General features: G+C 42.9%; 1 protein-coding gene across 5 annotated transcripts in view; it reads left to right on the forward strand.

Annotated features, from left to right (window-relative positions):
- Positions 1–13,999, forward strand: part of AASDH (aminoadipate-semialdehyde dehydrogenase) — a 31,651-nt gene that overhangs the window by 561 nt on the left and 17,091 nt on the right. Inside the window, exons 1-4 of one of the 5 annotated variants that reach the window (XM_053257311.1) lie at positions 106–245; positions 785–1,030; positions 5,710–5,830; positions 9,874–10,202. In XM_053257311.1, coding sequence (XP_053113286.1) covers positions 801–1,030; positions 5,710–5,830; positions 9,874–10,202 — 680 coding nt within the window. In that variant the 5' untranslated portion in view covers positions 106–245; positions 785–800. Of the gene's footprint in view, positions 1–105; positions 246–285; positions 439–784; positions 1,031–5,709; positions 5,831–9,873; positions 10,203–13,999 lie in introns of those variants that run through there. The other 4 variants (XM_053257309.1, XM_053257310.1, XM_053257312.1 and 1 more) reach the window with 4 other exon arrangements.

A 13,999-nucleotide genomic window follows, 5' to 3' on the forward strand; every position in this document is an offset into this window, starting at 1 on the left:
CCAGATTCAATTCGCCTTTCAGTCTGACTGACAGGCTCAGTAGCGAGGGAAATGCTGGCTGATAGCAACAGCCTTTCCCTTATTACTGAGCCTGTCAGTCAGGTTGAGGCAGGGACGGGTTGAGCCAAATTAGCCAGTCACACGAGAAGAGGAGGGGAGAAGGATGTTGCCTATCACTCCCCTTCCTCTCTCGTTTGCTTACGGAAGCCGAGAGGAGTCCTTCCATTGCAGCCAACGGCGCGCTGGTGAGTGGGGGGGAGGGGAGGGGAGGGGCGGGGCTAGGCGAGCGAGTCAGCCAGCTAGTTAGCTGTCGCCCGCCCGGTCGTAGCGTCACGTGCGGCCCGAAGAAAAGTCGGATAAGGTTGCTGTTTCTGGTGACACCGCTCAGCTCCAGTATGAATACGGCCCTTTTATGTATCTTTTAATTCTTCTACATGGGTATATTTTGTCTTTGAATACTGCACATCTTTGGCTATATTACTGTAAACATCAAAAATGTATAATCAGATTCTTATATAAAGGCCAAGTTAAAAAAGATAGCAGGGCTGTTAGAAGCAGGTCAGGCTAAGTGCACGTTGCTGGTTTTGTCAGACCTCTCTGAAGGTGTTTTTTTGGGTTGCTTTTGTATTGTAAACTAGACTGGAAAACATAGCAATGGCATTAGACCTTATAGAGAAAGTGGTTTGTTGTTTTTTGCTCTCAGTTAATCTAAGGAGTGTTATTTATTTTGGAAGAGGCTTTTAAAACAATAGAGTAACTTATTTTATTCTCTTCACTCATTTAGGTATGCTGTATTAGTGATGACTCTGCAGGAGATGGTTCAGACTGCAGCCAGTCTATATCCTGAGAGAAGAGCAGTGTGCTTTGATGAAAGCAACAATAAGGCTGCTGTCATCTATACATACAGGACAGTTATTAATTTGGCCACAAAACTTACAGATTTCCTGAGGGAACATTGCTGTCTCACTGAAAACCTTGAAATAGGTCTCTACTGCTATCCAGGGATAGATCTGCCGTCTTGGATTCTAGGGTACTGCTATGAGCTCATTCACATTAAGTTATTTATATAGAATAGAATGTTAGCCATTTTGAGATCATTCTTTTTTTTTTTTAAACATTTGCCTATTTGCAATACTGTGTCCTAGATTACTTTAGAACAGTGATTCTCAAACTTGGGTCCTCAGGTGTTATTGGACTTCAACTCCCATAATCCCCAGCCTCAGTGGCCTTTGGTTGGGGATTATGGGAGTTGAAGTCCAATAACACCTGAGGACCCAAGTTTGAGAATCACTGCTTTAGAACATATTCTAAGTGGTGGTTAAAATATAGAACTTGTTTATTGAAGATGTCAGGGTGACTTTTAAAGCTGAACCAAATCTCACAAAAATAAAGGTTGGACTAAGCCACTAGATGGAGTATATGCACAGTGATGAACTAAATACAGTCTGTCCTTAAGGTACTGGCTTCTTGTTTCTTCAGACATCACATTCTCCTAAAACAGCCTATTAATTTCATAGCCCAGGATCTAAAGAGATTGGATACATGAACCCAAGGCATATATATATGCCTTTAAGGTCCCACTGAGAGATCTTAAAGGCCAAGTTTAAGACAGATCATCCTGGAGAGAATCTATCAGGAATGTGCTCAAATCATTTTTTAAAATTTGGTTTGTGCCCAAAACAAATCACCCCTGATTTGTTTTGTATCCAAATCTACCCCCTCCAAATCACCCCAGATTCTATTTGTATTTGCTTTGATTTTATTTGGATTCAGACTGATTCTGACCAATTAACAATGTCCTAGGGGCACCAAATTTGGGTGGTGGGTAGGTCCCCATGGGTGCCACCTACCACCCAGATTTCAAGGCAGTGGGACACTTGGTTGATTTTTAATGAATTTGTTTATTTTTTACTGATTTTGAACATTTCCCCATAGGAAACAATGGGGATTAGAAGTTGCCATTTCCTAACCCTAACACGGATCCCCAGCTTTCATTTTTTTTAAAAAAAGTTAAGCTCTAGCCCTTGTAGAAGTGGAGTTATGGAGCAAAATGTGCAGTCATTATTTTCCTAGTGTTTGGATTCTTTGCTGTATAATAACTTTTCCTCATAATGAATCCCTATGAGGATTCATTGCACATCTTCATTTCTTCTGTTCATTTTGACTGTCACGGGACAGTGCCAACTGTCAACTGCCATGTGTCAACTACACCCCTTCACACACACACACACACACACGCAAGGCAGTGGGGTACTCATTTTAATATTTAGGAATATTGAAATGTTTAGATTCTTTGGTGTCTAATAACTTTTCCTCATAATGAATCCCTATGAGGATTCATTATACACCATTTCTTCTGTTCATTTTGGCTATCATTGGACAGTGCCAACTGCCATGTGTCAACTGCACCCACCCCCACCCCCACACACTGGGGTACTCAGTTTATTTTTAAGGTATTTTTGAAGTGTTTAGATTCTTTGGTGTCTTCATTACACACCTTCATTTCTTCTGTTCATTTTGACCCCACTGCTTTGCAGGTGGGGGTGGGGAATTAGTGGCATCCCATGTTCCAACTACCCTACAAGCCACTGGGTACTCAGTCTATATTTTAGGAATTTTTGAGGTGTTTAGACGCTTTGGTGTGTAATGAATCCTCATAGAGATTCATTATGAGGAAAGGCTATTAGACACTAAAGAGCCTAAACACTTGAAAAAAATCCTAGAACATAAACTGAGTAGTCCCCCACTGCCTTGTGGGTGGGAGTGGGGTGTAGTTGGCACATGGCAGTTGACAGTTGGCTCTGTTGAAAAGACAGTCAAAATGAATAGAAGAAATAAAGGTGTGTAATGAATCCTCATAGGGATTCATTGAGGGAAAGTTGTTAAACACTAAAGAATCCAAACACTTGGAAAATAGTGACCACACATTTTGCTCCAAAACTCCACTTCTACAAGGGCTAGAGCTTAGCTTTAAAAAAAAAAGAAAGCTGGGAATCTGGGGGAATTAATAGGAGGGATTTGAATCTTGAATTGATTCAAATCAAATCAGGCACAATTTGGTTTGTACCCGAATCTAGCCAATGGACCACAGGGGTGATTTGTTTTGTCTCCAAATCACCTGAATTGGCTAGATTCGGGTACCAATCGATTTGTACCCGAATCAGTTTGCACATCTCTACTATCTTTGTGGTCACTAAGAGTCAACACCAACTTGACGGCACTCAATCAATTAATCACCCAAGGCATTGGGCATACCCTGTAGAATTTGACTTTCCCCCCATTGAACAACATGCAGTTATGCCTTCTCACAAGCTGCTTTCAAACTTCCATCAGTTTCAAAAGAGGTGTTTTTGGTGGCATGGGGATTGCTGTTCATGAAACACAAGCCCATGCTCCCTTGGGTGCAAGGAACGTGTCACACATTTGGATCCAGGCCCTGATAAATTACAGGGATAAAACTGTGACATTAACTCTATTGTACTGCAGGTACTTTTAAAATACAAATACTAGCTGACCCTGCACAGACCATCTGTGCGGTCATGCACTGAGCCTGTGATATCCCCCCCCCCACACACACACACAACTCTCGCTTGCTCTCGCCGCTCCCCACAATTCTCTTGCTGCTCCCCACAACTCTCGCCACCCCCCACAATGCTCTGGCCCCCCAATAACTCTCTTGGGGAGTATATAGTGCATTTTATGTTAATATGAAAGATATTTGCTGTTTTCTACATATGCCCCAAGACATTTAGGGCACTGTGTAGGTGGAACCAGCATTTCATGAGCTTGTCCCTTATCAGACTGGGACCCATGTGCACAAGTGGTCCTTTACGCACAGTTCCAGGCTGCATCTAGTTTCTCAAACTGCTTACAGATTTCCCATTGCTGTGTTGGAAATGGAAAAGCAAACCTGTTGTTCAGAAGTACAGGAAGGTGGAGTGAATCCAGCCCACCCACCCCCAAATATCAGGTGACTGTTAGAGGTGAAAGTGTCATAGCTGGACTGGATCAAGGAGGCTTAAACTGGAGCAGCTAGCTATAATGGTAATACTAATAAAGCAGTCCAGTTAGTTTATTCTTCACTTGTTAGTAACTGATTTTTGAGCTTTCCAAAACAAAAACAAAAAAACAGAGGAGGGAGACATTTCTCTAGAAATGTTATTTTGAGGAACAGGTATACTAGATGTTGTGACCGATAGCTCTTATTTATATTCCTAGTTGATGACTCATCATTAGGGAAACGATCCTTTCAGTTTTCATATGCTAATTTCATAAATAAATGAAAATAGAATTATGATGCTTTTGGCATTTAAGAGTCTGTTCCACATTCCTGCGCATGTCGCCTGTTTTCTTTTTCTTAAATTGATAAGCACAGTGCTTCATTTCTGCTTTTTAATCAGTGGCAGAAACCTTGGGCCACCTTGTGTTTATCATGTATGTTGCAAAATCCATCTGCAGTTTGCTTGGCAGGGAAGAACTGTGGGGTCCCTGTGTAGATTAAACCCTTAAAACCACAGCTTTTCTTGCTGCACAATATGCCAAGGGCTGCTCCTTACGTTACATGCTTCCTGTGCAGCAATGTCCTAGAGGCAGGTTCTTTGTACTGGGGAAAATGTCAAGCATGGAGCAACACTCAAGGTCTGCCTGATTAGACACTGCAGAAAAGAAACCCTGGCAGCCCATTTCCACCCCACAAGAAGCAGCTTCTGAAGTGCGCAATGAGAAGTGGCAGGGAATGGGAGCCTTTCCTGTCTGCCTCTTCTCTACTCCACCCTCTCAACCACGTACCCCTGTAGAGGTTGGAAATATATGTTTGGTGAGATGCCATGGGAATGATTTGGAATGAAGAAACAGGAGGCAGGGAAATGGTTAAGCATTCCCTCCATTGCTTTTTAACTTCACATTGCCCACTTCTCAAACTGCTTTTTTGTGGGAGAGAAATTGAATGTCAGGGGTTTGTTACATGCATTTACGTATTAGATCTGTTGGGAATTCTCTCTGGTAAGAGAAACCCTTTTTCATTATAGCAGAGTGCACAGAGGCACAACACAGCAGAATTTAGTTAGGCATGCATGTATGCTGAGAGTAAAGTAACTTGGAGCCAGTTAATAGTTTCAAATCAATATAAGTATTATTTATTAGAGAACTCCATTCTAGATAGGAAAGTGAGAAGATAGAATCTCTAATCTATCTATCTAGCTGGATGCAGATGGATTCTGCATCTCTGCACACATGGTGCAGGGGAGAGGAGCTTGCATGTTGCAAGGTAGAAGGAAGGGAAGAAAAAAAGGGAAGAGGAAGGACGTAGCTGGAAGGAAGGAAGTCCCTAAGATTAGCAATCTACATATCAAAGGGATAGTGTCAGAGCAGTAGAGAAGGGATGACCAATGTCTTGACCCTCTAGCCCTCTGACTCACTAGTCTGTCCTATGTCATTGAGACAAGAGACAGCGCATAGTCCTTCACTTCCAACAAGATCTACTTCAGCCCTAACTCATGAATGAATGCTGGGATTTTCTGCTATGCAACTGCATCAGGATCATTATAAGATTGAATGGCAAAGAGTTGCTTCACTGCATTGGGAATGTTTGGACCTGACTTCTATAACAATGAACACAGAATTAACTTCTAATATAATTTGGGACAATGTGGGTAATGTCTGGTTTCTGAAAACAGTTTTAGTTCACCAAATGAAATATTGTTTTGTTAGAATTCTCCAAGTGCCAGCTGCATATTCTCCTATTGATGCAGATGCCGTGCCAATCCTGTCTGCTTCTTTTATAAAGAAGTGTAACTTCCAATATGCCCTTGTAGAAAAAGACAAAGTTGATGTGAGTACACAACCTTCCAGTAAGTTATTTTAAGTAGGATATGAAAGTGTGACTTAGAAAAACATGCAGTTAGTGAGAAATTTCCCTCTTACTTATTGAATGAGCTTGATCTTCTCCAAGTGTAATTTAAAATCCCATTGAATTTGATGGGATAGATTCCCAAATAAGTGTGTGCAGTATGCAACTGAACTTGTTCTTAACACTGATTGGCTTAGTTTTAAATGTGTTTGTTTTTACAGTATCATAAGAACATACAAAGCTGTCTTATACCAAAACAAGCCATTGTCCATCTAGCTCAGTATTGCCCACATTGGCAGCAGCTCTTCACGGTTTCAGGCAGGAGTCTTTCCCAGTGTTGATGGAACTGCCTTGGGGGTGATTGGTTAACACCCCCAGTTCAGGTGAATGTGGAGAATTTAGCTCAAAAGGGGAGGCAGTTCCAAGCAGTCTTAATTTGTGCAAGCGTCTGAACTCAAGAAAACTGGCTTGGGAGAGAAGTTTTAATTAACAAAAGGAGTTTATTGTAAGGAAAAAAAATGAAAGCAACAAGACTAGGTTACTAGGCAGTCCTAGCATAAAAGTACTACAAATATGTTTAAAAACAGACTATTGTAAGGCATATTTAGCTTAAAGTTCCAAATTATGTGTAAATTCCTAGGTGGGCTAGAGAGAGTCACTTTAAGATGGGGGGGGTAAGGTTTCAGAAATTAGAGGGATAGATTCAGACCTGAAGGAGCCGGGCAAGAGACTCACGAAGATCTGACTCGGGCAGCTGGAGACTAGCTTCTGTCTGAGGAGGCAAAGTGGAAAGGAATGGTAGGAATTGGTGTGGAGGGTTGCCCATGAGAATGTCTTCTCGGTGGACCCAGCTTCCTATTATGTAAACTGGCTGGATTGGTACACAGGCCAATCTAGGTAGTGATTTCAGCTCAGGCGGCCTCAGTAGAGAGGGGCACACCAAGGTGATCTGCTGGAGTTCTTGTTGTAGTGGAGTCCCAGATGTATAATACGTGAGCAAGCATGAAGATGGTCTTGCTGAAGTCCTTGTTGCAGTCTGATGGAGTCCCAAATGTAAGGCACAAGGGAGCACACTGGGGGTTAGGGGTATTTATATCCCAAAATGTGCTTTGGGGGCACTTTTCTTTGCTGAATAGGGTAGCCCGTACAGGCTTCTTGGAATGCATTGTGCCTGATCGTCCTTCCTGGGTGGGAAGGTGTGTGAATCACCTATTGTATTCAAGGCTGACTGTGAGGACAGTTGGGAGTGTGCAGGTGCGCCCAAGAGTATCCTGTGCTGGGAAGGGCTTCCCAATAGTTGTATCAAATGTTTCAGTGTGCACCTTTTCAAAGTTATGTCACTGACTCATCCCTATTGCGAGGGAGTCTGCTGCTGCACTGGTCTTTATTTGCTTTCCCTTCCTGGCCTAATCGCTTCATTTGCAACAGGTGTTATCTCTCTTGTGAGAGGATGAGGGAGTTCTAGCGTTCATCCTCAGTCCAAAATGACCTCAGATGCCAGATAACTCGCAGTAGCTAGTTCTAGAGTCTGCTTAGCTGGGCCCCCACATAGGGAGAGAGTGTGTGAAGCTAATCTCCTTTGCAATTTGTGTTACTTACAGCCCAGATCTAGGGGTGACCAGTCCACTGCCGACTTGTCTCCATGTATAACAAACTGGGAGCTCACATTGTGGTGCAGCTCCTGAGCATAGCAAAAGTCCAAGCCTGGAGATGTAGTTGCAACCAGGGAGGCTTCTGGGAGCAGTCAGGATAAGCTCAGCTGGTAACACTAGCCATACCTGGCTGGAAATGCTAGGGATTGAATCTAGAACCTTCTGCATGTAAGGCAGATGCTCTACCACTGAGTAGGGATGTGCATGGAACTGTGGCAGGGGTGCTGCTTTAAGAGTGGAGGAGGGTGCACTTACCCCTCCTGCCGCTTTCCCCCCGCTGGCATCCATTTTTAAAAAAAGTCAATTGGGGCAGCAGCTTACCTCCCTATTGTCCAGATACGACCAGAAGTCTGTGACGCACCTGCGCCCACCAGCGCATGCACCAATTCATCAGAGACTTCCAGTCACATCTGAGCAACGGGGCGGCAGGGAGGTACGCTGCGGCCCTGATGGGCTTTAAAAAAAACAACAGATGCCAGCAAGGGGGAAGTGGCGGGAGGGGTAAGTGCACCATCTTCTGCTCTTAAAGCTAGACACCCCCTGCTGTCGAGCCGGAGGAACCACTGGTTTTTTGAACCAGTTCGGAGACCCATAAAGGGCCTCCAAACCAGTTCCGTGCACATCCCTACCACTGAGCTACAGCCCCATCATTTACACACAATGGCTGACATCCTGACTAGCAAAGCACACACTTCAGGAGGCTCTACAAGGACACCCCAGGAGCTTTCTCACAGCTCTTCCAATCCTCCTGCATGTCCACTGTTGCACTGCAAAGCTAACACTTCCAAGCACTGCTCACAGTCCAGAAACACTCTGCAAGATCAGTAACATATTGCTGAAGGTCAGTATTGTGTCCCATGGCAATGAGGTGTGCTGGTCCCAGCAAGAACTCACCCAGGGGAGCAAGGTTAGGATGACAAGTAGAAGTCACAGTCAGAGAGTCAGGTACAAAGAGGATCAAGCATAAGCGGAGGTCAAAGCCAGAGTGTCAGGCCTGCCCCTAGAGTTAGTATTAGTCAAGGTCAAAGCCAGAGAGTGAGGTCTACACAGGAGCAAAGGAAGATCAGATTAGGTGCTCTTGGCTGTGCAGGCACTGGCTGCCATGTAACTGGGCAATTGATGATTGGGCTACAGCCATTGTGGCTTTTCTTCCAAACTAGACTAGGGGAGCATCCTGGGGTTGAGGTGGGAGGCTAGGGAACTCAGAGACCCCCAAGTCCTGCTTGAACAACATCTCCCCATCAGATTTCTCCAATTCTGTCCCACTCAGAGAGGGATCAGGCTCAGGGTTCATCATGTTGCCAACCTTGCAGAGCATTTCTGGACTGTGGACAGCATTCAGAAGTGTTAGCTCTGTGGAATAACAGCACATGTGTAGGAGGACTTCAGGAGTTGTGGGAGGGCTGCAGGGCCTCCTTACACGTATGATTCGTCTGGCTGCCAGTCAGTGCCTATTGGCATTTTTTCCATGCTAGTGGGTGCATTCAGCTGTCACATGGAGCCAAGATTAAACCTTAGCTTTGTGTGCCATCTCTTAGCCTCAGGACTGCACACTTCCCTCTTCCCTTCGCACATGGGCCTCTGAAGTAACCTGCCTTCAACGCTAATTAGAAACATATTCACGACATCTAAATCAACCAGTCCTGGCTCGTTCTGACCAGAGCTCTTCAAACAACAATCTAAGTCCAACTTGAAATATCAGGTACAGATAATGGTGCGTTTGGTTGATTCAGATGTCATGACAAATCCTGGTTTGTTTCTAAGCACAACTGGAGCTAGACTATCTTCAGAGGCTCGTGTGGAAAGCTGAGCAGGGAGTATGTGCCCCTGAGGCAAAGAGAAAGCATGCAAAGCCAAGGTTTAGTATTGTTTCTGCATAGAATATGAACCCACCTGTTGTACTGTAATATGTATTACAGTATTTCGTAGCATTTGGTTGTTGCTGTTCAGAGACCTCTGGATATTGGTTCAAGTTAGAAATCCACAGCTGTTTATAAAATGCAAATTACCTGTTCAGCTTTCAGCATTAAACCAGGTACCTGGAAGTGAATCCCATTGAACTCAGTGAACTATGAAAATCACAAGCAGTTCACAAAACCCATAAATTATTAGGATGTAAGCCATGAAGCGTCACTCTGTCCTGTGGAAGATCTTCTATGTTCTTCATTCACTTGTTGTAGAATAGTGCTTGGATTACACCTATGGGGTGAACATTTTGTTCTGTTAAAGTCAGACTTGATTAAAGAATCTCAACAGATTAGGTCTTGCAGATCTGTTATTACTTTTGAAAACATTTGGTCATAGGCTTGCACTAAAGAGCAAAGAATAGAATATGTCCGTTCTATTAGAGTAAAGCCTTTTGTTCTCTTTCAGAAATTCACAGTTACACTTGGACACTTGTTCTGCCAGGATTCCCTTGAAATAGATAAAGTTGGTTTGATTCTTTTCCAAAGAAACTGCAGTAATGTTGATGTAAATCTGCTGAGAGATAGCGTAAATGATAAAAATGGAAATTCTTCATTGACAAGTAACAGGGAGGCACCTATCTTGGACCAACATGAGACTAAGTCATCGAAAGAGCTGTTGGATGTCAGACAGAAACACTGCTTGGCATATGTTTTGCATACATCCGGAACAACAGGAACCCCCAAAATTGTCAGAGTGCCTCATAAATGCATAGTGCCAAATATTCTTCATCTTCGGTAAGTGCATTTCCCCAAAATATTCCATACATGATTGATTAAAATGTACTATAGAGCAAGTTCTTGTATCGGAAGCACCCAAAATTGATAATATCCAACACAAATCCTGTTTGTAGGCACACAGCCTCAGACAAATGCAAAAGAACCAGGGGATAGATCTATGGAGATCTAGCAGAGGCCAGATCTTCACAAAAATCTGTTTCTCTGCAGTCAAAACTACAGTAAACAGCCCACTGAATATAGATATGTCACAGTATAATCTTACCTCTTCATTAAGGCTTCTCAAAATATACTGAACTTCAACACATGATCATTTGGGGCTAGGCAGAAGCCTAACCCAGGCTTGTGTGCTGGCAGGTCACATGAGCAGAGCCTCAGTTGGGCTCTGCAAACCCTGTGTGCATATAATTGCCGTGGCAGCCAGTGAAATGCATGGAAGTCCACCCGACTTCCCTCTGTGCCCTCTATTCTCGACTGCCCTCTATTCTCCTGCTGCCAGGAGAAGAGAAAAACCTTGGCATGTAACAGCCACCATGTGATTGGCAGTGCAGGGGTAGGAGGCAGGGCAAACACCTTTCATGCCATTACAAATCAGCAGCCATAAAGAGGACTGCACAGAGTGGCATGTTCCCTGCTCCTGGTCCCTGCAGACACACTCCTCTCTGGAAAACATGGCCGGCAGCTGACAAAACCTCAAGACAGTGTGGGAAGTGGACACAAGATCAGCAACCCAGGCTCTGGTAACACTTCTACACGCTAACCTGGGTTAAGACCCAGGTTTATTTTAAGGGTTAGAGGCCTTTGACTAGCCTGCGTTTGGGAACTTGCCACGACACACAACCAGCTAACTCAGGTTAGTCCACCACTAATCTATGTTAGTGTCATCATGTGTCAAGGCTCACTTGAGTTCAATCCAACATACTTCTTACAAGTAACATACTTAGAACAGAAACAGGATGCCTGGGACTAATAAAGATTGTCAAATAAAGATTGTTAATTTCTAGGAGCCATGGCTCTCTGGTGCCTAGAACTTGCCAAGTCTGGGATATTACAGCATTAAAACCATTGCACCATGTCAAGTTGTGGGACATTCTTAGGAAAATGGGCATCCCAGAACATCTCATTGTTCTCATGAGAAACCTATACACAGGACAGGAAGCCACAGTCCAGACAGAACATGGTGAAACAGACTGGTTCTAGACCCGCAAAGGTGTAAGACAAGGCTGTATACTCTCTCCTTATCTATTCATTTTATATGCTGAACATATACTGAGAGAAGCTGGACTGGAAGAAGAAGAGCGCGGTTTTAAAGTTGGAGAAAGGAACATCAATAACCTGCACTATGTTGATGACACTACTTTGATAGCTGAGAATGCAGATGATCTGCAAGCCCTAATAATGAAAGTCAAGGAATGTGGTGGAAAAATGGGACTAAGCCTAAATGTAAAGAAGACTAAACTAATAACAGGTGCAGCAATCAGCCTCAGAATTGATAATGTGGACATCGAAGTGGCAGATAACTTCTGCCTTTTAGAATTGACCATCAACAGTAAAAGATCCGGCAGTCAAGAAATACGCCACAGACTAGTACTGGGCAGGGCTGCAATGAAGGTCTTGGAAAGGATATTTAGATGCCGTGACGTGTCTATACCTACAAAGATCAGAATTGTTCAGTCAATGGTCTTCCCTGTGACACTCTATGGATGCAAAAGCTGGACTTTGAAGAAGCAGGATAGAAAAAGTATTGACACTTTTGAACTTTGGTGCTGGAAAAGACTTTTGAGGATACCATGGACAGCCAGGAAAACAAACAAATGGATCGTAGAACAAATCAATCCAGAATTTTCACTCGAGGCACAAATGACCTGGCTCAGACTATCATACCTCGGACACATCATATGAAGACCAAGCTCCCTTGAGAAGTCCATTATGCTGGGGAAAGAAGGAAAGAGAAGAGGACAACCAGCAGCAAGGTGGATGGCCTCTATTACGACAGCAATGAATGCACCACTGAGAGACCTAAAAGACGAAGTTAAAAATGGATCATCCTGGAGAGAATCTATCTATGTGGATCATCCTGGAGAGAATCTATGCTAAGAGTTGACATAGACTCAATCAATGGTGGTATTGCAGCTTCATACATTGTAACTTCATACTCAGCTGAGTTTCAGGTCTGCTAAATCCACTGGCTATATTGTGACCTAGAAGTGCCCTATGCCTGCTATTTGTTTGTTTTTCCAGTCCCATTCAGTTGCTTGTTGCCTCTGGAGAAACTGGTAATATGAAATTCAACAGCCATACGACCTTTCTTTGAAATCACGAAGGAATTATTAGGAAGATGCCTGAAGATTATTTTGATATTTAAATAATATCAAATCATGGTTTATTGATAGTGTGAGCTACTGAGTTACTGACTTTTTCAGTGGGGGACAAGGAAGAGAAAGAGATGATCATGCCCAACATAATGCAGATGCACCCTAGACCAACCATCTTTAGGACTGGTTCATACATGCACATTTGTCACTAGATCCACCAGGCTCTAGGAGTACAGATAAAACTTACATATTTCCCATTACTTCAAATACAGTGCTTTTCAGTGGAATCAGTTCACCAGTGATAAATACACACATGTAAGCCAGTCCACTCCTTAGAAGGAATAGAAGTATTTTATTCCCTTTCAGTATTTCAGCGAGTAAACCAGTTGCAATAGTAATTACTGACTTGTGTGCAAAAATGAACATATTTGTTTTTTGAAGATAGGTAAACTTGGCACGCTTCCATTGCACTAAATCATAACCTATATTTTTAAAAGGCAATCATAATTGTGTTAATTTGTCTTTCTTCCTCTCCAGCTGAATTTGTGTCCCTATTTTGCTCAAGGTTTTTTTGCTCCATTTCCAGTTCATTGCTCAGATGCATTACTTTCAGAACAGGAAGAATAGACCATATGTTTTTTTTATGGCTGAATTAAGCCATCAAGCACTTTCTGTTCTTAAACACACACACACGTTTAAAATACAGGCAGCCTTGGAGGTATACTTGCATTTTGTTTTCTGTTTTTCAGTTGGTTTCATAACATAGGAAATTCATTATTTTGCTTCCTTATTTGCTTGGCTTTTTTATTTTGGACAGTTATAAACATTTTGAGTACAATCCAGCTAAAGCTAAATACTTTGTCAGTCCTGTTGATTTTTCTCCTGCAAAAATAATGGGAAGTGTCTGGTTTCTGCTCTCCATCAGTAGTTGTTTAGGGTTAATATAGGTGTGATGGCAGTAGATCTGTATCTGTGGCAGTCACACAGAAAGTACTGAGGTAGATGCTCACTTTAAGGAACACAAGAAATGCAAGATCTCCCCAAGCCCTTCTCTGCAGCTAATTTTCTCCCAGCTGGAACTCTCATGCAGAAGTAAGCCCAGCTGAGAATAAAGCCCTTGCAGAGAGGAGTTGCAAGGAGGTTAGCCTGGGGGAGTTTCCCTTGCTTGCAGGTCTCTCTTGTTCCTTAAATTGGACTTTCAGCCCTCCACTTATGTGACTGCTTTAGAGCCAGCTTTTATGCAGGCTTTTATGTATTTGTCTTCTCATGTCTTTCAGTCTTTTAACATCCATTTTTATGCCCCCCCCCCATGCCTTTTATGCATTTTTATGCCTCAAAATTCTTCAGGCTTTTTATGCCCTTATGTTTCTGGTGTATTATCTATCTACTTTTAGTATTAATATGTACCATTCTATATGTAACAACTTTATCTACTCTCACATCTTACAAGTAATCACCCTTATACTTTATGCTGGTCTTTGA

The sequence above is a fragment of the Hemicordylus capensis genome, chromosome 5 (assembly GCF_027244095.1).
Source record: "Hemicordylus capensis ecotype Gifberg chromosome 5, rHemCap1.1.pri, whole genome shotgun sequence".
In the NCBI taxonomy this organism is placed as follows: Eukaryota; Metazoa; Chordata; class Lepidosauria; order Squamata; family Cordylidae; genus Hemicordylus; species Hemicordylus capensis.